At 57.3% G+C, this 27208-nt stretch overlaps 1 protein-coding gene across 1 annotated transcript; it reads right to left on the minus strand.

The window, feature by feature from the left end:
* Nucleotides 1-2225: 2225 nt before the first annotated feature.
* On the minus strand, nucleotides 2226-25859 carry NPTXR (neuronal pentraxin receptor). The gene is made up of 6 exons (XM_070599168.1): nucleotides 25714-25859; nucleotides 23473-24424; nucleotides 10834-11059; nucleotides 9647-9894; nucleotides 6886-7065; nucleotides 2226-6550 (listed from the first exon to the last, which is right to left on the minus strand). The coding sequence occupies exons 1-6, from the start codon at nucleotides 25857-25859 to the stop codon at nucleotides 6326-6328; spliced, it is 1977 nt and encodes a 658-aa protein (XP_070455269.1). The 3' UTR covers nucleotides 2226-6325.
* Between the last annotated feature and the right edge of the window lie 1349 nt (nucleotides 25860-27208).

Here is a 27208-nt window from a genome sequence, read left to right on the forward strand (position 1 = left end):
CACTCATGTGGGTGCTTCATGCTTATGTGACTGACCCCCATTACAAACCTTGGACACTGAGGCTCTGGGAGCCTCCCTGGCTGACAATTTTCTGTACGTGTGTCACGCAACACTGCTGGGAGAATGAAGCATGGTCCACACAACTGCATGGGAGAGAACTTCTGGAAGCTGGCTCCGGGTCTCTCCCGGACCCTGCGCTGTATGCCTTTTTCCTTAGCTGCTTTTAACCTGTATCCTTTTGCTGTAACAAACCATAACGATGAGTGCAACAGCTTCTCTGAGTTCTCTGAGTCCTTCTAGTGAATCATCAAACATGAGGGTGGTCTTGGGGACCCTTGGGGACACACCTGCTTTTTCAAGAAGTCTTGCAGAGAAGGAAGCAAAGAAGTGGGTGGTGGCTAGAGGAGGAGGCTGGTTCTGGATGGGTGATTTTGTTTGACACTAGGGCATATTCGCATAGCTGTTGGAATAACAGACAAGGAGAAGTTGATCATTCGGGAGAGAAGTTTTTGAGAAGGCGAGGGGGGTGGGGATCCAGGACACAAGGGCGTCTAGTAGGAGCGGGCAGCGCACTCTGCGTGGCAGGAGGGAAGCTGGAGCAGGAGGGACAGTGCGGGTTTGTGGGCAGATTTGGTGTTGAGGTGATGATGGTTTTGTTCCCTCAATGGACTATGAGGCAAGGTCACCCTTGAGTGTGCAAGGCTGGGGTGGAAGGCTGTAGGCGGTTTGAGGAGAGAGAGGATCTGATGTTTAGCTATTTTGGAGAGCAAGCCCTCACCAGGGACAGTGTGCTAAGACTGCAGGGCAGGGGCCAGCCCGGTGGTGCAGCGGTTAAGTGCACACGTTCTGCTTCGGTGGCCCGGGGTTCATCGGTTCGGATCCCGGGTGCGGACATGGCACCGGTTGGCAAGCCATGCTGTGGTAGGTGTCCTACATATAAAGTAGAGGAAGATGGGTACGGATGTGAGATCAGGGTCAGTCTTCCTCAGCAAAAAGAGGAGGATTGGCAGCAGATGTTAGCTCAGGGCTAATCTTCCTCAAAAAAAAAAAAACAAAAAAGACTACAGGGCAGCGAGAAACGACGACCCTCGAAGATCTCCAGCTGTGAATTTAAAATGAGAGTCAACACACATCAGAGCTGTGTGCTTTTGCGCAACAGCATTCAGCGGTGCAGGTGCTGGCACGAAGCAGGTGGACAGCGGGATTTAACCAGGGCGGGACGTTGCCAGCTGAGTGGGACAGAGGGAGAGAGGGTGTTTGTAAGTAACTCAGCGCAAGAGAGGATAAACAAGGCAGATCTGCCTGTGGCTTAATTTTGCTCAGTGGTAATTAAAAACATATTTATTTTAAAACAAATCTGGATTCATTCTGGAGTAGGATGAAGAAGGCACACGAATTTTTCAGATAACTCAGTAGACTTCATAGGCGGTTTTCCTGTTGGAAGTGCCTGCTTCCAGCTGTGCCCCTTGGTCTCCATGGGGTGAATTCCCTCATCTTGGAGGTTTGGAGAGCTTCAGAAAAGTCTGGGAGGGACCATGCTGCTGGTGTGACCCCTGACCCCTCAGTGGCCCTCTGGCATTTGAGGACAAGGTCCAACCAGGAGCAGAGATGGAGCAGGAGGGTGGAGGCTGTGCCCCCAAGATGGTGTTGACAGGGCGGGCTGGGAATAGATCAAGACCTCCCAGGGATGGGGTGGGTGCTAGAGAGGTGGTAGGGGAAGCGGATCCTGACACTGGTCCGAGGTTCCAGTCTAGGGGCCAAACGTGTCAGGGGAGTCCAGGCAGATGGTGGGGAGGGCACAGGTTGAAACACAACAGAGCCCCTCCCTCTCTCCTCCCCTTGTCTCCCCAGGACCCCAAGGGAGGCAAACTCTGGGGGTCCAGGCAAGTGACTCAGGCAGATTGAGTCTCAGGGAACAAGTCTGGGACTTGTTTCCCAGAACTGGGGCACCAGGTGGGGATGGGGTGTCAGGAATGAGGCCAAAGCCCAGTTATCAGAACTGGGACACTTTCCATGTGGGACTTGTGTTCTTTACATCCTTCCTGCACACATCCTGGGAAAGGGACCTGCACAACCTGTCAGGTTGGGGGCCCTAAGTGGGGTTGGGTGAGGCTTTGGGGCACCAAGGGGGTACCTCCTTTATCTTTGCCTCCTTCCCTGCCCCAAGTAGCTGCCTCCCTCTTGCCCGGTGCCCCCCAGGGTACCCCACCCTTGCAAGAAGAGCCTCAGAGTAAACATCATGTTTATTTTGAACATTCAAATTTACAAAAACAAAAAAGTAACAAACACCATGACATATATCATACACACACACACATACGCACATGTTGCATCTCATGTCACTTTATGTACAAAATCGGGCGAGGAGAGGGAGGGGGGCGGGGGCTGGGTCACCAGTTGGTGCACTGACTTCACAGCGTCCGACAGCTCGACATGCTCACTCGCTGCTCAGCCTGGGCCTACGCGAGCCCCCTCCCGACTCAGCGGGGCCAGGGGTTGCGGGGGAGGTGGGGTTTGGGGTGGCAGGCAGCTGGGACAAAGCGGGTGAAGAGAGTAGTCCCATCTCTGGGAGGGGGCCGCTTCCCCAGTTTGCTCAGAGGAAGGGTGCTGGGAAATCGAGAAAAGGAGGGACCCCATCCCAGGGGGAAAGGGGCCACTGCATTGTGGAGACAGCACTGAATGCAGAGAGAAAGCTGGGTTCAGGTCTCCTGGGTCCCGGCAGGGTGACCCCAAGGGCCACTCACCCTCCCTGGGCTCCTGCATCCTCATTTGTAAAATGAGGGCTTCGGCCTCCTCCGAGAGCCCTTCCCGCCCAAATCTGTGGTCCTGGTCATGCACAATTGTGGCAAGGGGATCTGTCCCTTGGGGACATTGATTGGGGGCACAACGTGCCGCAAAGTTGGGAAAGTCTGGCAGATAAGAGCTGTGAAGCACCTGGCGCCGGGCTTGGCTCAAAGCAGGAGTTTGAGAAATATCAGTATCCTCCCCTTGCCTGCCTGGGGCTCCCAGGATACTGTCCAGCTTCCTGATTCCTTTCAGCTCTCCTGGAAACTCCAGCCACTTAGACAAGGGCTGAGGCGATGGGCATGCTGCAGTGGGACCCCTCCCATGGCCTCAACCAAGGGGACCCCAGCCCTGGGACTGACCCATCCCGTGCCTGTTTCTCCACCTCAAACCCCACGGGGTGGTGAATGGGGTCAGGTACATCCCTTCAGGCCAAAACCCACAAGGAGCAATGAGGCCCAAATCCCGGTCCACAGAGGGTGGGGGTCTCTGGCCCCTCAGGCTCTGCACTGGGCCCTGGCTGGAACCTGCCTGGGTTTGAACTCTGTGCTCCATCACTTGCTGGCTGATTGACACTGGGCAGGGCAGTTAACCTCTCTGTGTTTCAGTTTCCTCACTTGTATGATGGGACTAAGAACGGTCCTAGCTTATAACCGTATTGTGAAGATGATGCCCGTGAGGTGCTCAGCACAGTGCCTGACACTTAAAAAGGATGTAACAAACAGGGCCTCCAGCATCGCTACTGGCCTGGAGCAGCTCGGGGCACAAGCAAGCACCACGTCTAGCTCCTCCTCCCCCATCTTCTTGGCTGTGCCCGGGAGCAGCTGAAGAAGACATCAAAGCTGGAGCCCAACAGCAGGAGTTTGGCAAAGGTACCAAGAATGATCAATGGATGAAGGGGTGGGGACTTTGGAGTTTCGTCTTCCTGGAATGGAAATGGGGACCCAGGCCACTCACCAATGGCCCAGACTCAGAGCCTGCAACCCAACATCTCCAGTTCGTTCCTGTTCCCTCTGGAGAGCTGACCAGTGTGACTCAGGACAGGCACGAGGCTCAGACGTCAGCTATTTCATTACCACCACGACAAAGCATAAAGGACTTGGGGAGATGCCTCCGGGTGGGCTCAAGGGGTCAGACAAGTTCCGTTCCCTCCCTTCTAAGACCCTTTCCTTACCCCAAGGCCTCCACCAAAACTGCTTCCTTAAAAACAGTAACAGCAACCCAAGAAAGCCCAGCATCCCCAAATCTAAGTTCTGAATTCCGCCGTCACCCAGCAACAGCATATGTCATTACGAGACGCTTGACCCAGCACTGGGGCTGATGTCATCGGCGGTTACCAGGGCAACCTGGATCTCCGCAGGTTCCGGCTGAAGCACGCCATCGCTCCTTCTTCTGGGGGGAGTCGGGCCGGAGGGGCTGAACGGTCTGCTTGTGCTCTTGAAGTGGAAACAAGGATCTGGGGGCTGGAGGCAACAGGTCTCGGAGAAGCCTCCAGGGCACTGCGCTGGGCCCACAGCCTGCGGCTCTTGCCTCAGCCTCAGGCTAAGTGGCCTGGAGAGTGGGGACTGGGAACAAGAGGGGGGCAAAAGCACCAGTGCCCACTGAGTCAGGTAGCCTGCAGCTGCCTGGACACCGGGTAGGTCACCTGCATCCTCAGCTCTCCATTCGTGTCAGAGGGCCCTGGAGCACACCTCTCCTCCAGCTACCTCCTGGGGGAAGATGCCAAGATGTTTGGTGTTTCACAAAGATGTTCCAGCGGTCATGTGGGAAAGGATTCTGACCTCTCAGATGTCCATCCTCTTAGGTGTGGGCTAGACTCAAAGACCCTCATGGGCAGGCAGTATGGTGTGGGGGGAAGAGCACTGAAGAGGGAGTCAGAAGCACTGGGTTCTAGTTCTGGTTCTGCCTCATTGTGCTGTGTGATCCTGTGCAAGTCACTTGCCCTCTCTGAGTTCTTCCCCTTTTATATACAAGCAAGGGGTCAGATTGGGTGGCTCTTCTCAGCTTTAACATTCTTCCACTCTCTTGGGGGAGCTGGTGAGGATTCAAGGGTGGGACCAGGAAGCCACCAGCCCTTTGAGACACTCTCAGACAGGCGGCGGTGCCTGTCTGAGGGGACCCAGAAGAGCTGGCTTTTACGATCTGTGCGTGAGGTTGCTCTGCCTTGACCTGTGCCCTCGCCCCTGACTCTCCGGAGCCAGCTGCTGACCCTAACTCACGCCTAGCCAGATCCCACGCGCTGCCTGGTCCTAGGAGCTGCTCCTGCTCTGCCCCTCAGTCACTAGGCAGGTTCTCAGGCTTGGCTCCCCCCACCCCCAATCCACCTGGAATCACAGACCATCTCACGGTTGATCTGGAGAGCTGTCAGAAATGACGAAAGCAAGGGCCTCAGCTCACAAATGAGGAAGGCCAGCCCAGAGAGGGCAGAGACTTATAGAAGGCCACACAGCAGGTTAGCAGCAGGGCTGGCTGGGAACCAAGGGCTCCTCCTCCTCATCCAGTGCTCTGCCCATCACCCCGGGCTCCTCCCCGCCCTCTCAGCTTCTTCCTTCCTTCCCCAGAGGCGGCAGGGCCATGCAGAGGCGGGGTAGGTAATGTGGCTCTGCTGGAGCTTGATCCCCTGGGGCACCGGGCCTCTGCCTCAAGCTGCTCCCAGCCCAGGCTATAGTGGCCCAGGCCCCGTCCTGGGTGCAGAGAGGGAGAGGTGACCATGCCAGTGGGCACAGCTGTGGGTGGCCACAGGGGTGACTATGGCCCTTTGGCCTCTGGGGGTTGTGGTCCCTAACCCTCCAGGCTGGAACTGGAAAGGGAATGTCCTGGAAATTGAGGTGGGGCTGGGCCAGGCATAGGACCAATATTCAGACCACTGCACACAAAAAAACAAGGCAAGAGGACGCAGAGGGAGGGTGTGGGTGTGGGTACAGGGCAGGGCGAGAGCGGAGAGGCTCCATCAATATCCCGCTGCCTTGACTGGCAGCTGGTGGAACGAGGGCGGACGGGGGAGTCTGAGGCTCCCAGATCTCCGTCATCGCCTTCCCAGCTGGGGCGATGGCTCTACAGCCTGTTGTGGCCCTGAAGGGGAAGGGGTCAGGCTTGGTGCATGGGGGTCAGGGGGGTGGACAGCCACCCTGCTGTTGAGATAGTGGGTGCTTCCCCCATACACAACCCCATGGGGAATGCTGTCGAGATCAGTGGAATCAGATGTGGTTGATGGGACAGGGTGGGGTGGGGTAAGAGAGGGCTCCAGTGTAATGCCAGGCCGTGGGCACTGCTACCCAGCCCCTGCCAGGCCCTGGACTCATCCCAGGCTTGACCCGTTGACTTGAGTTGCTTGTCCCCATCCAAGTGGGATTAGGGAACAGCCATTGCAGGGCGGGGCATTCTGGAGATGTGGGTATGGCTGGGGAAATGGGAGGCATGGCCAGGAGTAGGGCAGGAAGGGAGGCCAGGGTGTGGGTAGGCTGAGGAGGGAATATACCCCCGCCCCCCATAAGGTCCCCGAGTTGGCAGGCAAGAGAGGGGCCCTGGGCGAGGTGGCCCCTCATGCCTTGGCCCTCCCCTTGCAGACATCGAAGGCGGACTTTGTTGCACCCCCGAAGGCCTCTACCAGCTTGTCTTCCCAGGGGAGGACGTTGCCCAGCAGTGGCCCGGTACAGTTGGCAATGCCCAGGACCTGGGCAGGTGTCAGGGCGTGGTCCCACAGGTTAAACTGGGCAATGTCACCCACGAAGGCCTGGGTGGCATCAAACCGGCCCCCCAGGGTATCCTGGGCCAAGAGAGCAGAGAGAAAGGAGAGAGACATGGAGTGAGGAGCAGAAAAGACAGGCAGACTCAGAGTCAGGTCTCTGTCCCTGATGAAGCCCCACCCCAAGGTTCCAAGGCCCGCCCCAAAGTTCTGGTCCCGCCCCAAGGTTCCAGCCCATTGGGCAGGTCTCTGCTCTCTCTGGGTCTCACTCTGCCCATCTGCAGAAGGGCTGGTTCAGACTGAGTGATCACTGCTGTGCTTTCAGGGTCCCTCCACCTAGGCCCTCCTCCTCAGGGGCCGTGGGTGGGTAGGATATCTATTTGGGTCTCAAGCCCCGAAATCACCCTGAGCCTTACCTGCTCCTGGCCAAGGATAAGGATCCCATGAGGCTTGATGGGGTGCCAGGCCGCCAGATTCTCACCGGAGCCCCGCAGCTCCCCATCCTGGTAGGCAGACCACAGGCCATCCCTCGTGGTCCAGGCGATACAGATGTGGTGCCAGCTATTGTCCTTCAGGCTCAAGGGCAGCTGGGCCACCTGAACATAGGTCCCCAAGCCACAGGTCAGAGGTGCCACAAGGCCCAAGGCTGGAGCAGTGGGGTGGGGGCCCAAGAGAACCATGTCCTTCCTTCCTGGGACTGACCCAGGCTTGACCTCCCATTCCTCCCAGCCCAGCATCCTTCCGACACTCTTTCCTCTTTCCCCGTGACCTCACCAGGCAGCTTCACTCAGATCACAGGGGACTGTGCAGTGTTGGTGTTCGCAGGTAGTCTATTCACTCTCTAACAGGCTTGTGAGGTCATGTGGGGCAGGAGCAGCATCTCACGATCCCAGCTGCCCCTGAACACCTCACACAGTGCCCGGCACACAGCTAGATTCAAGAAGCACTGACAGTGGTGGCACAAGCCCTGGACTCAGAGACTGGGCACCAGCGTGTGGCCTGAGCTCTGCCAACAACCCCCTGTGGGACCTTGGGAAGACTGCTCTTTCCTCCTGGGCCTTGGCTTCCTCATCTGTAAAGTGAGGACGTCAGGCATGGGATAGAAAATATGCAGCCACCTCCACCTCCTCCACCCAAGGCAGACATGACTAATCAATCATGAGCCTAGACTCAGCCTCAGAATCTTTCTCATCACAGTGCTCTCAGAGGCCACTGCTGATTGATTAGAGTTGGCCTGTGAGATGAAAGGTATTTGCTGCCTGTGGAGTTGGGGCTCCCAAAGGGTTCTTTCATCTCCTCAGTTCTCTGAGATCACAGTTTAATGCAACATTCTCTGAGGCCTACTTGGTGCCAGGCCTTGTTCTGGACGCTGGGGATAAGGATTCTGGTCCCAGCCGTAAATGAGCTGGGTCTGCACAGGAGGGAAGGACTTCAGGGACAATATTACAAGACAAAATAACAGGGGTCATAGAGGAGGTACAGAGGTTGTGAAGATGCAGAGGAAGAGGGGTGTGGGAACAGAAAAATGGAGTCTAAGCACATCTGGAAGGACAGTGGACTCCGAGCATTCCACTGCAAGGCAAACCAAGTAGGGGGCACAGCAGGAGCAAAGGCTTAGAGGTTGGAATAAAAGAGGAACTGTAAGCAGCCTGCGAGGTTGGTGCTCAAAGGAGGTTCTGGAATAGGGCTGCCCTGGGCTCTGTCCAGGGTGCTGAATCCCTCCTACTAAGAACTGAGGGCTGACCATGGGCAGAGCCAAGGACGGCGGCCAGGGTGTGTAGAAAGGGAACAGAGCAGTAGGATCTAGATGTCGTCCAGCTACCCCAATCTTCGTAGAACCTATTGGGCCATGAGAGAAATTCACCGCCCCGTGGGCTCATCTCCCTCCTCCTCCTCCAGGAGACCCATGACAGGCACCTCCTGCTGAGCAGGATTTTGATGGGTGTCAACCTCTCCTAGCAGCTCTCTGTGGCTATGGGCTGGTCACAAGTGGGTGCCATATGTGGTGTCTGCATTTCCAGGGAGTCTCAGAAGACCACCATGCCTGCAAGACCCAAAGCACTGTGGGAGCCAAGGGAGGATACTTGGGGGGAGTGGCTAATAAGATGCTCCCTGCCTCCCCCCTCCATCACTATACCCCTGCAACATCATTCCCCCTACCCAAGGCTGGTCCCTGTTCTGCTCTGCAGCCAGGCTGGGGGAGGGGTGGAGGGTGGGAGGCCCAGGCATGGGGAAGATGGATGGCCCAAGGGCAGAACAGTGGAGGGGTTAAAAGGTGCTTTCTGGGGCCCAAGGCCCCAAATCACATCATCACCCCTTCACCAGCTGTGACCAGGGTGCATTATTTGCCATCTCTGAGTCTCAGCTTTTCCATCTGCAAAATGGGGATAATAGGGTATCTACCTCCCAGTGCTTTTGAGAGGGTCAAAGGTGATAATGTGAGTAAAGTACTTATTAGCACAAGGCCTGGGACAATAAAAACAGCTCACATCTGTCGAGGCTTGCTAAATGTGAGACTTTGCTCAAAGCCCTTGACAAGTATTTAAGCCACTTACTTCTCACCACAACCCTCTAAGGTAGAGACTATTATCATTCCTGCTTTACAGATGAGGAAACTGAGGCACGGGGAGGGTGAGTGACTAGTCTAAGGTCACACAGTGGGTAAGAGGCAGAACCAGGATTCAGACCCAGCCTTCAGGTCCAGAGCCTGACCATGGCTCCTTTCTGCTCTCCACGTGAGGGGTGGGGCAAAGGGCTGGCCGCGGGGGAGGGAGGAGGGCAGGGGCAGAGGAGGGCAAGGGAACCCACTTCCCTCCCTCCCTCCCCAGGTCGGTCTTTGGACCTCATTTCCTTCTCTCTTTGTCCAAGAGAATGAGCAGGGCCCTGGGGGCAGACACTTCCTGGGGCAGTCAGTCTCTGCGGGCCTCGTGTCTCCCCTGTACATGGGAACAGCACCCCCGACGGCCTCTTCTGGACACAGCCCCTCTTCAGGCAGCCCCAGGTCTGCTTGTCTTTGCAGTCCTAGAACCCAGCTCAGCACACAGCAGTCTTTCACGTGTACTCACAACACCGAGCAGAACTGAAAGGGCCCACGTGTTTGGGGCCCAGCACAGTGCAGCTGCTCCCGAAGGGTGTCCCCGGCCCCCGATCCCTCCTGCTCTGCCTGGCCCCGCTCACCTTGTCATTGATCAGCAGTTCCATGGGCTCGTGGCCCGCCTCCAGCAACACGATCTCGTTGGCCTGCCCGGGCACTGAGTAGGAGAAGGGGGTGCCCTGGCCAGTGCCGTCTGACCTGGATTGCAGCCACACGCAGATGGTGAAGGCATAGAGCTCGGGCAGCGCCTTCCGCACGCGGGCGTACATGTAGTTGTTGCGGATGGGGATGCTGATCTTGAAGGCGTCCGGGGGGCTGTAGGCCGAGGACCCTGGTGGGGACAAGGTGGACATGTGGGGGTCAGTGGACACTGATGATTGTGAGGTGAGCAGGGCACACTCCAGAATGAGGGCTGCTAGTCCCTGGGCACCTGCTCGGTGACAGGTGCCTTCACCGCTTTCTCTACTTCGCCTCTGCATTGAGGGGCGTGGCTAGAACACAAGGGCTCTGGACCTGAGACGTCTTCAGTTCAAGTCCCACCTCCACGACGTCCCAGCCGCGTGACTTTCAACAGGTTTAACTGACCCTCTCTGGGCCTCAGTTTCCCCAGTAACATGGGGACTATTCCCTCCCTCCCAGGAACAAGCTATGCAAGGGTTTAGCCCATAGTAAATGCTCAAGAAATGTGAGCTATTGCTACGATCATTTTTAGCGTTCTTGGCCCATTCATGTAGCAAGCAGTCTGCAGTGCTGTCTGTGTGGCAGGCACTGTTCTAAGTGCTCTGCGTACATCAGCTCGTTCATTCTGGAACAGCCCTATGAGGCAGCCACTGTTATAGCCCCCAGTTTACAGATGAGGAAACCTTGGCACAGACAGATTTAGGCCACACAGCTAGTAAGTGGCAGAGCTGGGATTTGAACAGGACAGTCTTGGGACTCTGAGGGTCAGCTTCCTCATCTGTGAAAAGGGGATGATAACAGTACCATCCCTGTGCAGTTTGTGAAGAGTAAACAAGCTGCTGTGTCAAGGACTTAGCTCACTCCCGTACATAATTATGGTAAGCGCCAGAAAGTGCTAACTGTAATAATAATGATGATGACATCCCCCAGTTATTCTGTCCCTCTTGGGTGTCACAGCCTCCTCCCCATATCCTGCCTAACGTCAGCCTCTGGAGAGCGTGACAATGTTTCCCAGTGAATCTGCCACCCCAAGGAACCATCTAAGGACGGAGGCCTCTCCGGCTATGCCCTCTGCGGGCCCAGGACCCACCGTGCTCCAGCTCAGCCACACGGTCCTGCAGAGCGTCCAGCTCCTTCTCCACCTCTTGCCGCTGCCGCTGGCCGCTGTGACTGAGGGCCGCACGCTCCTTCTCCAGTGCCAGCACCTTGGCCAGCAGCTGCCCCTCCAGCTCGTCCATCTTGGAGTGCAGGGCGGTGGGCACCGCGGGCGCAGGGGCCGGGGAAGCAGAGAAGTTCACACGTGCTGGGAGCTCCTGCTGCTCACAGGGCAGAGTAAGAGGCATGTGAGGTCACTCAGAGCGAGGAAGGAAAGACGCCTGGGCTCAGAGATGCCCACTGCCCCCCTGAGTAACCCCAGGTGAGCCGCAACTTCCCCGTATGCAAAATGGGGATGGCAACACCAACTCCAGGCCACAAACCCGTCCTGGGTGCCCAGCAGGCTGTTTCCAGGACGGGTGCATGAAGGTCAGCTGCAAGCAGCCCGGCTCCTCCCTCAAGGACAGTGCAGCCCAGGGCGGGTGGGGTGGAGGAGTGGCAGTGGAGCACTGTGCAAGCTCCCAGTGGTTCTAACATGCAGTCGGGTTGAGAGCCGTGGCCCGAGTCCCTCATACCCAGAAGCCTGTACACTGACAGGTCCTTGAGGAGTGGACCGTCTTAGGCTTCGCTCGTTCACTCGCCAAGCTTCTCTAAGATGGTGCAAGGTTTGGTGTGGGCACCGGGCAGACCCAGGGGCATGAACCAGGGGCTTCAGTGGTGTGGCCATTCCAGGGTAGCAGGTGGTTCAGATCACAGACTCTGGAGTCAGACAGCCTAGGGTTCAAATCCGGCTTGGGAACCAATCTGCTGTGTGACCCTGGGCAAAGGCCTTCACCTCTCTGAACCCCATGTTTCCTCACATGCAACACAGGACAACTGTACCTATTTAGAAGGCCCGTGGGGATGATTAAGTGGTAAGTGCCAAGAAACAGAGGCTGTTTAATGTAATTACTGTCTAGGGCAGAGTGTTCCTAAGTGGTCTCTGACACCCCCAGCCTGCCCAGAAAGAGGACAAAGCATTTCGAATCCCCCTTTTCCCGTCTTAAGCCCCCAGTAGGCAGAAGAATTGGGGCAGGAGCCAGTAGGGGGGCCTCTCCTTTCCCCTCCCCTGTTGGAGGAAGCCCCTTCGGGAGTGGAGGAAGGCAGGCGAGGCCACAAGTCCAGACGCTGGGAGGGGGCAGTCTCTGGCAGCCACGTCATGGGAACATCAGTAGGAAATTAATAATTCAGTGAGATTCTAGGGGCCAAATCAGACCTTCTCCGTCCCCCTGGCTTCCTCCTTCCTCCCCGCTCCCCACTGACAGGCCGATGCTTCCTCCCCAGGGGCCCGGGTAGTTCCCGCCCCGCCTGCCCTGGGCCCTGCGCCCAGGCTTGGCCTCAGACCTGAGCTCACTCGCTGAGTCCTCAAGGCTCCTCCACTGAGCACATGTTCCGTGACCACGGCCTGGGTGCTGTGCCAGATGCCGAAGAGCCAGCCAGAAGCAGAAAGGAACCAAGAGCCCCCCCTGCATTCCCTGAGTGCCTGAGCCGTGGGGACGTCCATGGGCAAGCGCAGGAGACCCTCTCCAGCCTCACGGGCCCAGCCCTGGCCTTGCTGGCCATTCTCTGGGTGACATTGGGCAAGTCCCTGAACCTCTCTCAGCCCATTTTCTAGCCATTTAATGAGGGGATAAATGTGTCTCCAGCCTCAAAGTGCTGGGGAGTGGGGAGGGCAGACTGTCACTGCCATGCTCGGTGCCCAAGACAAGGGACATGGACAGTGCTACCACGGACAGTAACGTGACTGCATGCTGAGGAGCTGGAGGGACTGAGGCTCGGTTCTGCGGCTCCAGCTGGAGAGTGCAGGCAGGCGGGCTAACCCCTCTGGTGTCACTTTTCCTCATCTATAAAAAGGGGCCTTGGAATGCCCAGCTGGCAGGGCTGTGGTGAGGATTAAACGATGGCATGAAGGGGAAGGGCGCAGCCCAAGCCTGGCCCAGAGAGGGCCGCCTTGATCCACCCCACGTCCCACATAAGAGGGCACAGTCGCTTATCCATGAGGATGCCTGCTGGGCCACCAGGCTGGGGTGGCGGCCAGGTGAGGTGGGTAGGCCCGGTCGGTGAGCGGCTCAGGACACCGGGCCCCACCCCTGTTACACTCACCTTCGCTGTCCTGAGGGCTCCTTCTCACTCCCCAGGTGCCTACAAATCCTGACTCTGGACTAAAAGCCTCAGTTTCCCCTTTTGTAAAACAAGGACAAGTGGCCCCACTCTTCCATCCCCGGGGAAGACGGAAGGACAGCAGAATGGCAGTAACAAGCCTCATGGACTGTACAAGCAGAATGCAAACTGCAAGGCTTGAATACATCAGCTGATGGGGGGCTCACTACCTCAAGAAACTCCCCTGGACCACAGACGGCCTGTGGAGTGACAAGGCCAGCCACCCACTGCCTTTGAGGTGGCTGGACGTCCAGGAAACCCTGGGCTGAGGCAACTAGCTCATCGAGTGCATTCCACCTCAGGGTTGGAAGGGCCGCGGCTGGGTCTCTGGGCCCCAGCACCTTTGCATCTTTGGTTTCCCTCCTCCCACTGTGCCAAATGAGGCAGTGTGCCAGGCCCATCCTGAGCACGTTACATGTATTTACTCATGAGTCCTCACAGCCACTCGTTTTGGTTGCTACACTTAGTGTCCCCATTTCACAGATGGGGAAACTGAGGCAGAAGTCCTTTTGAATTTTCTACAGTGATGGGGCTGGGCCAGGCTGATACCTCTGGAGCCAGAGCCTCTCTCTCTAGCAGAGGGAGAAGTACCTGCCAGGAAGGAAGGGGATGGCGGGCGCTACTGACACAGACGCTGTTGCGAGGAGAAACCGTGCGGGCTGAGGGAGGCGGGCGCACAAGCTGTTCTTTTGTCAGAGCCACCAGCCCTGCTGCCAACAGGAAGGCCAGGGAGGAGGTGGGCTCACGGACTGCGTGTGGCCCCCTCCCCGCCCCAATGTCTGAATCAGAGGAACACGCCTCTCCCTGCCTCTCCCATCTGCCGCGGGTGCAGGCTGTGCCGCGTGGGCTTCCAGCCCAGTGCCAAGTGGGCCCCCAGCCTAAGACGGTGGGGGAGATGATGATGCCGCCTCCCCCACTCAGCTCCTGATGAGGCAGGAAAACGGGGGTTCGGAACCCACAGCCTGTCGTGCTGGAGTCCGGAGTGGGGTCTGGTGCAAGAACATGGGGCCCGGAGCCCAGGGTTCTGTCCAGCTCAGCGCTAACATGCTGGGCTCATTAGCACTCAGGAATAAGGATGCTAACGGGGCGGCTGTCCTTGTCACGCACTGTGTGCCAGGTCCTGCACTGAGGAAGCACTGTGCAACCATTTCACAACCCCTCTCAACAACCTGGGGAAGTAAGGAGGCCCACTTTACAGATGAGGGAACTGATGCTCAGAGAGGTGAAGTCACCTGCCTAAGGTCACACAGCTGCGAAGTCACAAAGCCCGGACCCCGGCCCAGGCCCTTCTGATTCCAGAACCTGTTCCCACTCTTCGGCCCTACCCTGACAGTCTGGTCCCAATTTGTTGGTCTGCCAAGTGGGCACAGTGCTGGCGACCTGCCTGCCTTGAGGGCCAGGAGAAGAGGTTGTAGGGGCCAGAAGAAGGCTGGGAGGGTCCGGCATGCTGTGGGGCAGCTTCACTGAGGGACACGGATAGGAGGGACCTGCCCAGGCAGGGTGACTCTGAGGCTGGGAGGATGTGGGGAGACACAGTAACCCTGTCCCCAGGTGGGGACCGCTCCTTTCCTGCAGGGAGCAGAGGGAAGGGGCTGGACTTCAGGGTCAGGGTCCTGTGTCTGCACAGCTGCCCCTGCACAGGACAGCCCCGGGCCCGGCTCCCGGGGCAGCAGGGCAGGCTGGAAAGAGAGCAGGCTGGCGCAGCGCTGTAGGCTGGGTCTCAGCTCCCCATCCGCTCATCCCCAGTCTGGTGCGAGTCTGCCCGGCTCACACCCCGGCTCCACTGGCCCAGTGACCTCGTTACGTAAGGTTGCTGAGCCTCAGTTTCCCCATCAGCAAAAAGGGTACAATAATAACATTATCTCGTAGCATTGTAGTGAGGATTAAATGAGTTAAGAGATCTAATGCCCTGAGGGCAGAGTTGGCGCATGAAGTGCGATGTGTCGGCGATCATTACTGTTACTGACTGCTCAAATATCTCTTGAAGGAGCCCACTCTTTTCCATCTTCAACCATCAATCTTTTTGTTTAATCATTACACTGAGAAAAAAAGCAAGTTACAAAAGAACAGATACCGTTTGCACAAAGTTGCAAAGATTCTAAACTAGACCACGCATTTGCACAAGCAGGAAGAAATGCACGGGAGACAGAACATGAGTTCAGGGCACTGGTGACCACCTCTCGGGGTGGGCGGTCAGGGCCTGCGAGCGGGGAGGCCCTGGAGGAGCATCCGCTGGCTGCAAACGTCCTGGGTGGGGACCTGGATGGTCTTCTTTATACCTTTGTGGATGTCTGAGATAATTTGCAATGGTTTTCTTTAAAAAATGGGGGGAAATATCAAAAGCAGAGCCTCTGAGAGTAGATTCTAACCCTGAATCTTAACCACAGCCTCACTCGGCTCCTCTGCCCCTCCCTGGTGCCAGCCACGGTCACCTGGGCCCTACACAGCGGTCACCTAACTGCAGATCCAGCCACATTGCTCTCCCGCTTAAAATGCTCCTGGAACCCCTTCCCCCTCATAAGATCCCTGCACTTCTGGCCTCGCCTTCACTACCTGCGGGCTACACTGCACTCCACAGAAAGTCCCCAGCTGCCCCAGGTCCCTGTTACCCTAGGACCTCCGCACGCACGTGCTGTTCCTTCTGCCAAGAACACTCTTCCTGCCCCCACCCCCCACCCGTCTCCTCTGGCCAATGCCCGCTCACCCTCCAGATGGCAGCTTTCCTGATGCCTGAGCTAAGATGCTCCACAGGGAGAGAGAAAGAGGGCTTCTCTGGAGGGACTGCAGTGCACTCACTCACTCACTCACTCACTCATTCATTCATTCGTCCCTCCGCCAATAGGTGCTGGGGCAACACGAAGCTGCCGCTGCAGGACATGCTTCACGTCAGACAAGCCGTGTCATTTCCAGGCTCCCCACTTACTAGGTCTACGGCCCCGGGCCAGCTGCTAACTCTTCACCCTCAGTCTCCTCATCTGTAAAATGCGGGTGAAAATAGTACGTACGCTGCGGGATATAAGTAACGACAAAATCAAAGAACCTATGTAAAGTCTGGCATGTAGTAAGTGGCTGATACATGGTCATAACTATTATTATTGTTCTTCGCTATTATCGAGGGGCAGGAGAGCATAGTGAGTTGTCACCATGCGGGGTGGGCCCCGGAGCCGGACTGCCTTAGATTGAAGTCCCAGCTGGGTGGCCTAGGCAAGGTTCTTGACCTCTCTGAGCTCCGTTTCCTCCTCTGTGGAATGAGACAGTAATAGTCCCAAGGTTCTCGTGGGACTAAATCGTAAGGCCCTTAGACCAGGCTGGCCAGAGGGCGCCCAGCCCTGCTCCTCTGCTCAGCGCTGGGACTGCGGCTCCAGGGGCGAATCAGACGGGAGCCTGCCCCCAGGGGTGCTCTCAGCTGGCAGGGGAGGCGGATGTGACGCTGTGACGGCAAGAGCCTGCGAGGAGCCTTGTGAGTCAGGCGAGGACTCTCAGAGCAGCCTCTGTGGCTCCCGGCTCCCAGCCTTCCTCCCCAGGAGCTGGCCCAGGGGCCGCCCTGTCTCCATCTAACCCCGGCGGGAAGGGGCAGGAGAGCGCGTGGCAGAGGGCAGACTGATCCTCCACCTTCATCCCCCAGTACCCGTTCGGAGCTGTAATGAGAAGAAGACTGATGGGCCTCTGTGCCCCGGGGGTGCCAAGTCAGGGCGACGGGTGCACGGTGAGGGTGAGGAGGACGGCAGAAGCGGGGGAAGGCTCTCTGAGGGTCCATATACCCTCCTGGGCTCTGAGGCCCCAGAGTGAGTAATAGGTCACCCCAAACCCAGGTCCCCTCACCTCTCCCTTCAAGTACACCCTGTCAAGCTGCTGCATCAAGAAGGCCACAGACTGCCCTCTCAGGCTGCGCCTGCCCACACACCTTCTGGTCCCCTGGGAAAAATCTGCAGCAAAGACTGGGGACCCCAACCTCAGCCCATTTTAATAGAAAATCCTAGCTATGGTCTTGGCTCAGCTTCTGCCATGCTGTGTGGCCTTAGGCAAGTCACTCAGCCTCTCTGAGTCTCAGCTTCCCTGGAGTCAAGTGAGGGGTGTGTGGGGCACATACGTGCTTCCACTTTAGGTTGGTTGCCTCAATCCCTGTCCCCAGCATTCGGCAGGGATCACGTGCCCAAGATTGTCCTGGGGAAACCCCAGTGCATTCTCCCTCGGTGAGGGGTGCCACGCCCTGACCTCGTTCTACCTCCTACAGGCAAGGACTTCACAAAATGGCCAGTAAACACAAGAAAAGGTGCTCCACATTGTGAGTCATCAGAGAAATACAAATGAAACCCAGAACGAGTCCACTACACGCCCACCAGAACAGGGAGCGTTTTTAAAATGACCATGCCGAGGTTGGCCAGCCTCGCCCGCCAGTGGGCGTGTAAACGCTCAGTGCCACTTCGGGAAAGCGTTTGGCAGTACCTCCTCACGCTAAACATATGCCTCTCCTGGGACCCGGACATCCTACTCCTGGGGCTGTATCCTGGAAAAGTGAGGGCTTCTAGCCACCAAAAGCTATCATGAGAATGCTCCTGGCAGCTTTTTTAGTAATAACCCAAAACCAGAAACAACCCAAATGGCCATTCATGGAAGAATGGGGAAATAAATGAAGGTATGTCCATACCTCAGAACACCACACAGCCAAGGAAAATAACAAGCCACTGACACAGACATCGTGATGGAACGCCAGACACAACGTTGAATGAGAACGCCATGCACAAGGGGTACAGCTGTCTGAGTCCATTTGTATGAAGTTCAGACACAGGCAAGCCTGATCTCTGACAGAAGCCAGGATAGTGGTGCCTTTGGGGATGCAAGGACTTCAGGGGTCATAAAAGAGCCTTCGGGGGCACTGGAAATGTTCTGATTCTTGATCTGGGTGGTGCTTTCATGGGTGTCTCCATCCAGAAACATTCCCTGAGCTGTACACCTTAGATGTGGGTCCTATTTTATAAGCAAGATATGTGAGCTCTTACATATCTTGAATGTAAGACATACCTTAAAAAAGAAAAAGTCCCACGGGTGACGCCCTGCCTTCCGCCCAAGCAGCTCCTGCTAGGCTCGGAACAGCGGAAGGGGCTCCCCTCCCGGGGGAAGGGCTGCCCGGGACGAGAGGCCTCCAGGGTACAGGACGACAGAGCAAGAGGGGTCCTCTGGGGCATCCTGCCCACCCCTCGCGTTTGACAGATGGAAAAAATGAGGATCGGAGAGGAGAAGGAATTTTCCGAGGTCACAGCAAGCAGGTGGCAGAGCTGGAGTGTAAAACACCAGGTTTCTTGCTCGAATGAAGGGGCCACACCGGTAGGAGTAGGGATTAAGGGCTTTCTAGGGTGGGTGCCCCACCCGGAGACGGGGGAGGCCAGCCCCAGGGAGGGGGCCATCAGGGTCTGCAGGTGGCTGGAGGGCACTGAGGTTCCCTGGCCTCAAACACAAGGCCGACGGACAGGACTCTCTCACCGCACTCTGCTGGCCGCCTTCACGGCCAAGGAGGCAGGGGCAGGGGAGGCAGGCCCCACATGGCAGAAGCTTCCAGAATGGGCAGCAATGTAGGAGAAAGGTAAGAGCAACCAGCAGACTTTAGAAAAGGCACGAGGAGACTCTCTGAACCACTGTGTTTATCTGCAGACTTTCCTGAGAAACTGCAGGTCTGGGGGTGGGTGGACGGGGACCCAGGGGCCGCACACACATGTGACCTGGCCCCTCCGTTCCTAATCAGGAGGCATCTGCCCAAGAACTCAGAATTTAGACCCAAAAGGCCTAGACCAAACCCAGCCCCTCCTTCCACCCATTTTACAAATAAGAAAATGGAGGCCCTGCGAGGGACCATGATTAGCCTAACGTCACAAGACGAGCTCAATAGAATGCCATCCAGCCTTCCTATTGCAGAGGATGTTCAGAGCTGCAAGCGTTTAGGGAGCAGCTGGCCCACTGTGTCACTTTATAGACGGGACACTGAAGGGGGATGCGGGTGATTTCCTTGGCTCTGGTCCCTCCAGCTCTGAGCCTCCATTTCCTCGCCTGTAAGATAGGAATGTGCATGGCCTACTGAATAAGCTAATACGTATGTAGTAAGTGCCTAATAAATGTTACCTGTTGTTGGTATTATTTATTGCTATCAGCAAAGCCCCAACGTGAGCCTCGTGTCTTGCCAGCCAGCAGGACAGGCCTTTGAGGACGGGCCCTCAGCACGCTCACCCTGGCTGCTCTGAGGCAGAAAGTCTCCAGGGCGCTCTCCAGCAAGAGGCACTGCTCTCACCCGTCTCTCTCACTCCTGAAGGTGGGTGAGGTCTGACCCTTCCAGAGGGATCTAGAATTAACGATAAGGAACAAGGAAGCCAGACACTGAAGAGAGGCTCCACTTCTGTGTGACCTTGGGCCAGTTTCTTAACCTCTCTGAACCTTGATTTCTTCATCTGTAAAGGGGGGATAGAATAGTACCTCCCTCAGAGAGACCCTGTGAGGATTTAATGAGACAATGCCCAGTGCCTGACATAAGGCAAGCGCTCAGGAAATGTGAGCTATAATTGCTATTAAGTCCGGGGTCCCCTGGGACCATCATCAGGGTGTTCCTTACCACGGCTCCTACTCCAAGGTTGGGGGAGGTAACCAGCTTGCCAGACCCACTAAAGGATGTGGTTTTTACGTCAAAGAATTTCTGATTAAATCAATCTTAAAGTTTCATTTCACACATAGATTAAATTAGTGCAAAAATGGAACGCTGGAAGATGCGTAGACGGTCGGTGGCCACATAAACGGTCCAACCCTTTTGGAAAGTGGTTCTTGGCCACAGTCTTAAAAAGTCAATATCCTCTGACCCAGTAATACCACTCCTGGGAATTCAGCCTGGAGAAATAATTCGACAGACTTAAAAAGAAGAAAACAAACAACTATCTGCGTGAAACTGATCCCGCAATGAGCATCTAGAAGAAAAATACTGAGAAACAACCTACGTCTCCGGCAGCAGGAGACGGTCAAGGGACTGATGGATGGTGGAGCCAGGGACGGAGCCCAGGATATTAAGGCCATCGGGAAAGTGATAATTACCAGCAACACAAGTCTGGGACAACGTCTACATTTGGATAAAGGACAAAAAGCAGGCTGCAAAAACAGATAAAACAGTAGAATTAAATACAGTTTTCCCCCCAAAATGCCTTTTGACTTTTTCCAATAAACAATAACAACAAAAGTAAAAAAAAAATAGAAAAGAAGACAATTTCTCCTAAGCCCTCAAAAGTGGCCCCACTTGAGGCCTGGGGGAGGCGCTGGGCCAGCTGGGGGTGGGAGCGAGGAGCCGGAGGGGCAGATGCAGAGACGTGCCAGGTGGGGACGGGACGGGATGTGTTGGAGATGATGGGAGCACCAGTGGGAGTAGGAAGAGGACAGAGCATGATCAGGGAGGGCCTCTGGGAGGAGGTGTCCTCCAAGCAGACTTAAATGATGAGTACGGACGCACTGGTGGTAATCTAGGCAGAAGCAAGATGAAACTGGGAGGTGGGTCAGATGGGCAATAGCAGCCTGGGAGCAGGCTGAAGAGTTTACACCACAGGGGAGCCCCACGGTGGGCTTAAGGAAGACCCCTGGGGCTGCCTGGAGGAGGATGGATGGAGGGGTGCACCTGGAGGTGGGAGACCAGTGAGGAGGCTGCTGCAATCATCCACAGAGATGAGGCCACTGGAAGGAAGAGGGAGGGGGAGGAGTCGAGCGTGGCTTCTCAGAGCACCCCTGAGAAGCAGGCTGGCGGAGGACCTGAGTCCAGGTTGGGGCACGAGGAGGGTAGACGGCAGTGGGACGTCCAGAAGGAGGTGCTCAGGAAGCATTGGATTTACTGGTCTGGAGCTCCCGAGACACCCCTGGGCTGGAGACGAGCTTGGTTTGGGGCCCCACAGTGGAGGGGGTGTTGGAAGCCTCAGGGTGGGGCAGCGTTCACCCAGGAAAAGGAGAGGAGAGCCAGGAGGGGCTCAAATGTCGAAGGAGGAGGACCCCGCAAGGGGACAGAAAAGCAGAGGGAGGATGGGCAGCTGAGAGGCGTCCAGAAGCCAAGGGCATGGCGATCTGCAGGCGGGAACGATCAGTGGGGTCAGATGGCGGAGGGGGTCCAGCAAGATAAGGGCTGAAACGTTCCCGTTCAATTTATCAAGTCAGGTGACGTCACCACGAGCACGTTCAGTGTGCCATGGCAGGAGAGAGAAGAGAGGTGACAAAGCAGACGCTGAGAATCTGGGGCATTCTTTTGAGGATACCGGATGAGAAAAGAGGGGAGAAACTAGACAGTGACTAAAGGCTGCATGGGGTCCACATCTGTTGGGCTTCAGGACCCAGGTTTCCCAAAGACCCCAAAGAGACTGGCTCTGGCCGACGCCAGCCCGGAAGGCAGACCTGACGGGCACGCAGCCCCCGCCTTTCTCCCTCCACGTCCACTGTGCTCAGAAAGCAGGAGCGGTGTGTAGGGGAGCCAGGGCTCCCTCCACCTGGGAGGCTGAGCTGGTGCCAAATCCCAGTCACCAGGATCCCCCCGCCCCAGCAGGCTAACTGGAGGGAAGCCCACCCTGCCAAATGCGCAGGTGCTGGGGGAACAGGTCCAGGGCAAGCCCAGCCCTGCCAGCTCCCGACGTGGGAGGAACCACGGGTGCCATCTGGGTGTGGGGGCAGGGCCTGGGCAGGCAAGAGGAAGTTTACAGAAAACCAAATCTTTTTTTCTTTTACACTAATGAAATCTATTTCCTAAAAGGAGGGTTTGCTCCCGTTTTTATTTTTGGCTATTTAAAAATTAGTAATATTATAGCTTAATGATAAAAAAATAGCAATCACTCAAATTGATTGAGCATACCTCTGCAGTCAGTGTTCTGGGCCCTTCATGGAGATTAACTCATTTAACCCTCCTGACACCCAGTGTGGCAGGTGCCAGCATGGTCCCCATTTTACAGGTGAGGAAACTGACACTGCCCTCCGCCGTCGGCGTTCGGCATCCCCTGATTATTTTCCTGCTCTCGGCTCTCTCATCCCAGAAAGCCCAGAGCTGGCCTGGGAAAGGGGATGCCGGCCTGGCAGACTCTGGGCTTTCCTCCTGCCTCTGTTCCACACCCAAGGAGGTCTCCGGGCCCCGGGTTTCTCACCTGTGAGGTGAGAGGTTGGGTCTCAGAGCTGCCTAGCTGTGCTCCGACTCCCTGCGGGGCGGGTGCTGACACCAGCACAGACTTTCCAGAGGGCCACTGGGCCGTGGGCGTGGCCAGCCTGCCATAGTGCATGGCCTGTGCTGCTCCCCCAGAGACTTAATGGAGAGGGCTATGGGACAGGGGATGCCCTGCATCTCCTTCCTGCCAGCCTCTCCTCCTCTGCCTCTGCCAGCTGGGGGCAGAGTAGTAAAGGGGCAGCCAGCACTTTGGCCACTGTCTCCCCCTCCTTCTACAGATCCAGTTTTGTTGGCAACATCTTTCCCCACAGTCTAGAAATCATGGATGGCTAGGGGTGGTCAGTGCCTCCCAGATGTCTGTCCCAGCTGGTCTGTCCCCTTCCAGGGGGCCCCAAACAGGTTCTCACAGGGAGAGAGGGGTCTAGGGACTTCAAAGGAGAAATGACTGGCCCAGGATCACACCACAGACAAGACGGGACTACCCCTGTTGGACCCCTCGTGTCTGACCCTGAGGCTGAGCCAGGACGTCTGGGAAAGGTGAGTGGAGGAGGAGGAACCTGGGTGGGGCCCTATTCTCTGCTCAGCTCCCATCCCAGAGCTGCCAGCTTCCAGCTATTGTGGCTGGGCAGCGCCATCTGAGCTCCTGCTGTCGGGTCCGTGGTCTGAGCCCCGGTGGGGCACTTGAGGGGGGGAGGTGATGAGGGGCACCGGGTTTGGCTTAGGGGACACTGTATTCCCCCAATCTTCGGCCAGGAGAGGAGGACCCGGCTCCCTTGGACAGCGCGTCCTATCTCCTGACCGTAGGGAGTGAGTGGGGGGGGGGGGTGGTGGCTGGCGCTGCTTTGGGGGTGTCTGGAAGAAGGAAATGAAATGGATATTTAATGAGGTCCTAGTACGTGCCAAGCATTTCCGCATACCTACATTTTAATCAGTCCTCATTACAAGTGGTCACTGTTGTACCCATTTTACTGACGCAGAAACTGAGGCTTACAGGGGTGCCTGGAGGAAAAAGGATGGGGAACGAGCCCTTCCCGCGCGCCCCCTGCGCCTCTATCACAGTGCCAGACTCTGGTCTGCGTGCCACACTGGAATACGTCCTTCTCACCTGCGAGGAAGGGACCATCGTCCCCTTTACACAGACGGGACACCTAAGGCTCAGAGACTCGCAGGGGCCTCCGCAGGGGCCCTCTTCCCGGCGGCGGCGCCGGCTGGACCCGGGACGCCCGCGAGCGGCCCCTCCCACCCGCGCCTGCCCCCGACGGCGCGCGGCGCTGCGCTCACCTCGATGCGGACGATGCGGTCCCGGAGGGCGCGCACGGCATCCTCCAGCTCCAGGAGGAGCGCGGGCGAGTCCCAAGGCCCGTCGGCCATGGCGTCGCGGCGTGGCCCGGTGTCCTGGAGGCCGCGCGGCAGGCCGCTCTCGCAGCGGCCCAGCTTGCGGGTGAGCTCGCGGATGGTGTCCTGGTCGGCGCGGATGCGCGCCTCCTGCTGCAGCGCCGTCTGGCGCAGCTGCTCGGCCGTGCTCTGCAGCAGCAGCAGCTCCTCGCGCTCGCCGGGCGCCGCGTCCCCCTGCTCGCTCCCCGACGGGCAGGCGGCCGCCAGCGGCGTGCACAGGAAGCGGCTGAAGAGGGGCACGGGCGGCAGCGGGTGCGCGCTGGCCGCCGGCGCCCCGGGCAGCGCGGGGGGCCCGGCCGAGCCGCCCGCGCCGTGCAGCGCACTCAGGCTGCGCTGCGGTCCCGGGGACGCGGCGGCGCCCGAGGCGGCCGAGGCGTTGTCGGCGCCGCCGGGCAGCGCCCGCGCCGGGCTGGCCGCCAGGGGCACGCTGGCGATGATGCAGATGACGGCACCGAGGAACGCCAGCATGCCCGCGGCCAGCAGCACGGCCAGGAACTTCAGCGTGAGGCGGGCGGCGGGGGCGCCGGAGGCCCCCCGGCAGGCGCGGCGGCGGGGTCGGGGCGCGGGGCCCGGGCGCGCAGGGCCTGAGCAGGAGCGGGCGGAGCGGGAGCCGGAGCCGGAGCTGGAGCTGTGGCCGCGGCCGCTGCTGCCGCCGCTCTGAGCCCGGGCGGCGGGAGGAGGAGAAGGCGGCGGGCGGCGGGGAGGGGGAGCGGGCGCGGCAGCCCCGCCCCGTAGGCTCCCCCGGGCCGGCCCTGGCCCAGCCCCGCACCCGTTCCGTGCCGGGCGCGGAGGTCGGGGCGCCGCCCGGGATGCGGCGGGGGCGGGGCGGCGCCGAAAGCTTTATCCCACCGCCGTCACGCGGCGCCCCGAGGGCCGCTCGGCGGGCGGGACTCCTGGGCGACCCCCACCCCACCCCTCTTGTGCCCTGGCCCCCTTCCCGGACCCGTGATGCCCACAGCTGCCTTGCCGGGAGCGTTTCTCCGTGTCGGGCTCTGGGCTCAGCGAGCTACAAGCTCGGTTGCAATTAAGCCTCACGGTGGACATGCTCACAGCACAACTGAGGAAACTGAGGCCCACGGAGGTCAGGTCGCTGTCCAAGGTCACGCAGCTAGTATGCATTGGAGCAGCATTTGAGCTCGGGCGCATCACTAGACGCAGACCATGGGATGGAGGTGGGGTGGGCGTGGGGACAGGAAGAAAAGAAGCCACTGTTGGGGCCAGGGGACTGGAGATTTTGACCCAACCTCTATTTATACTATGGCCACCTGCCTGTCACTTCCCATCCCCAACCTCCTGAAGGAGCAGAGTTCACTCCCCTCCACCTCCATCAAAAAAAAAAAAAATCTTCTTGTGATCTCAGAGGGTGGCAGAAGTTCCCTCCTCTGAATTCTTGGGGGCACAAAACATCAAGGGCCCAGAGATGACCCCTATCCCCACTGCAGTCTATATTAGGATGGCAAAACCCTGGTGGGCATGTGGACCAGGCACTGGAGGGAACAAGCAGGGGTGGGAGTGGGCTGTGGTGTGGGGGCAGTGGAGGAGCCTTTTCTCCAGTCAAAAATGTCTCTATATATTTTGTTGCAAATTAACTTTGCAATTAAAAACTTTAAAAAAAAAATCCTACCATCCCTCACAATCCAGCTCCAGCTCCAGCTTTCCACCAGGCATTTCCTGGAAGGATGCTCAGAAGGCTGTGGATGTTCGTGCAGCAGCCTGGGATAGAGAAGTGGGCTGTGGCTCCTGGGAGTCACTGGCCAAGGCCACACCCAGGTCAACCCTGAGCCAAGGCCACATCCAGGTCTGTTTCCCTTCCAAGCCTGTGTTCTTGATTGAAGGGAGGGCTCAAACTGGGGCCCTGGCCTACCATGGCTACCATGAGGTCTCTGCTTAGTGCTGGTAGTGGGGAGAGCCCAGAACATTTCTCAGGAGACAACAGCCCTGGGGGACCATGTCTGGCCACTGGGATCCTGCCCAGTGGTCCCTGGGCACCTGCTCCACACACCCCCAGCCCCAGGATCATATCTGCTCTTCTCCCCTGATCTCTGGGAGTAATGAATCAAATGCCAGCTCTTTGAACCCCAGAGCCGGCGTGCGTGGATGCAAGTTAGTACTCATCGAAGCGGTGACCTGGAAACCTGGCCCAGGCAGCGCGCCTCGGAGGAAGCATCTCCCCAGCAGAGCAGTGGGGCAGGCTCCTGGAGGCCAAAGCAGGCAGGAGGGGCCGTGAAGTCCCGAAGATGCACGAGGTCTCGGGACTTCTGGTGCGTCCGCATGTGTTCTGTGAAGACGGGAACACACAGATGACATCCCGAGGAGAAACTGTCGTGGAAAATCCAGGGCAGGACAGGGGAGGCCGGGAGCGGGGGCCACTGCCCAGGGCAGCAGAGACACTGTTGCTTGGGCACCAATGGTGCCACCTTTACGTGAGCTTCCCCGTGAGAGTTGGGGACAGTTGGGTAAGTGGGTCCAGAGGCTGGAGTCACATCTTGTTTGAACTGGTGTGTTTATCCCCTAGAATGGCTTTTTAAACCTGTGATATAAACACGTCACTCTCTTACTTATAAACCCATTGATGGCCCCCCATCCCATATGGAAGAAAGTCCAAACTCCTTAAGAGGCAGGACTGCCTAGTGGTCAAGGGCGTGGATTCTGGAGCCAGAAGGCCTAGTTCAAACCCTGCCTCTACCTGTTACCAGTCGTGTGATCTAGTTTGCAAGGAGGGTAAAGTCTCAGGCCTTTCCCAGTTCTTGATACCCTTCTGTGCCTCAGTTTTCTGATCTGTAAAATGGGCAATAACAGTAGGCCATGGAAAGCCTCAATAAGTGGTGGGTCTTATTATCTTAGTTTCTCTTGCAAGACTGTTGGTAATCCGCTCACCCTTCCAGCGTCTTCTCCAGTCCTTCACTGCCTGGAGCATAATTCCCCAGACACACCTGAATGTCTCCTTTCTCTGCCTTTGTTCATACTGTCTCCCTGCCTGGAATGCCACTGCCTCCTTCCTCCTTGATTCGTCTCTGTCCCCAGAATCCAGCCTGGGGCCCCACCCAGGGTCGCTTCTTGGTGAGTATTTGCGGAACCAATTCCTTCATAGGTAACACTGGCTGCTGCTGGAGTCAGAGGCGGGAGGCCGGGACAGGGAGGGCCTGAAACCCATCTCTCCTGGCTCTGGGAGAGACCTGCCCTCCAATCCTAACACAGAACTCCTCAAGAGAAGGTCAGAAAAGGGTTCTCAGGGAACTTCCATGAGATTGCAACAGTTCCCACATTTTCCCTCTAAAGTCTCCTGTCTCCTCCGTTTTTGTTTCTTCGGTTTCGTTCCCTTCTTAGGGTAAGGGAATTCTGCCCTAAATATAGCCATTCATTCAAAATATATGTTTTGAGACCAACTTTGTGCCAGGCTTAGTGCCAGGCACTGGGAAGAGCTGGAAAAAAGACAAATTCATAGTTTATATTCTAGTGAGGAGGCAGACAGTAAACCAATGAATAATTAAATGAACAAGTTAATTTATAATAGTAAGGAGAACTACAAAGAAAATATAAAAAGGAATATGATAGAAAGTTACCAGAGGGGTCAGCCGCTTAGCTGAGTGGTTAAGTTTACAAGCTCTGCTTTGGTGGCCCA

Source organism: Equus przewalskii, chromosome 29, assembly GCF_037783145.1.
Source record: "Equus przewalskii isolate Varuska chromosome 29, EquPr2, whole genome shotgun sequence".
NCBI classification, from domain to species: Eukaryota; Metazoa; Chordata; class Mammalia; order Perissodactyla; family Equidae; genus Equus; species Equus przewalskii.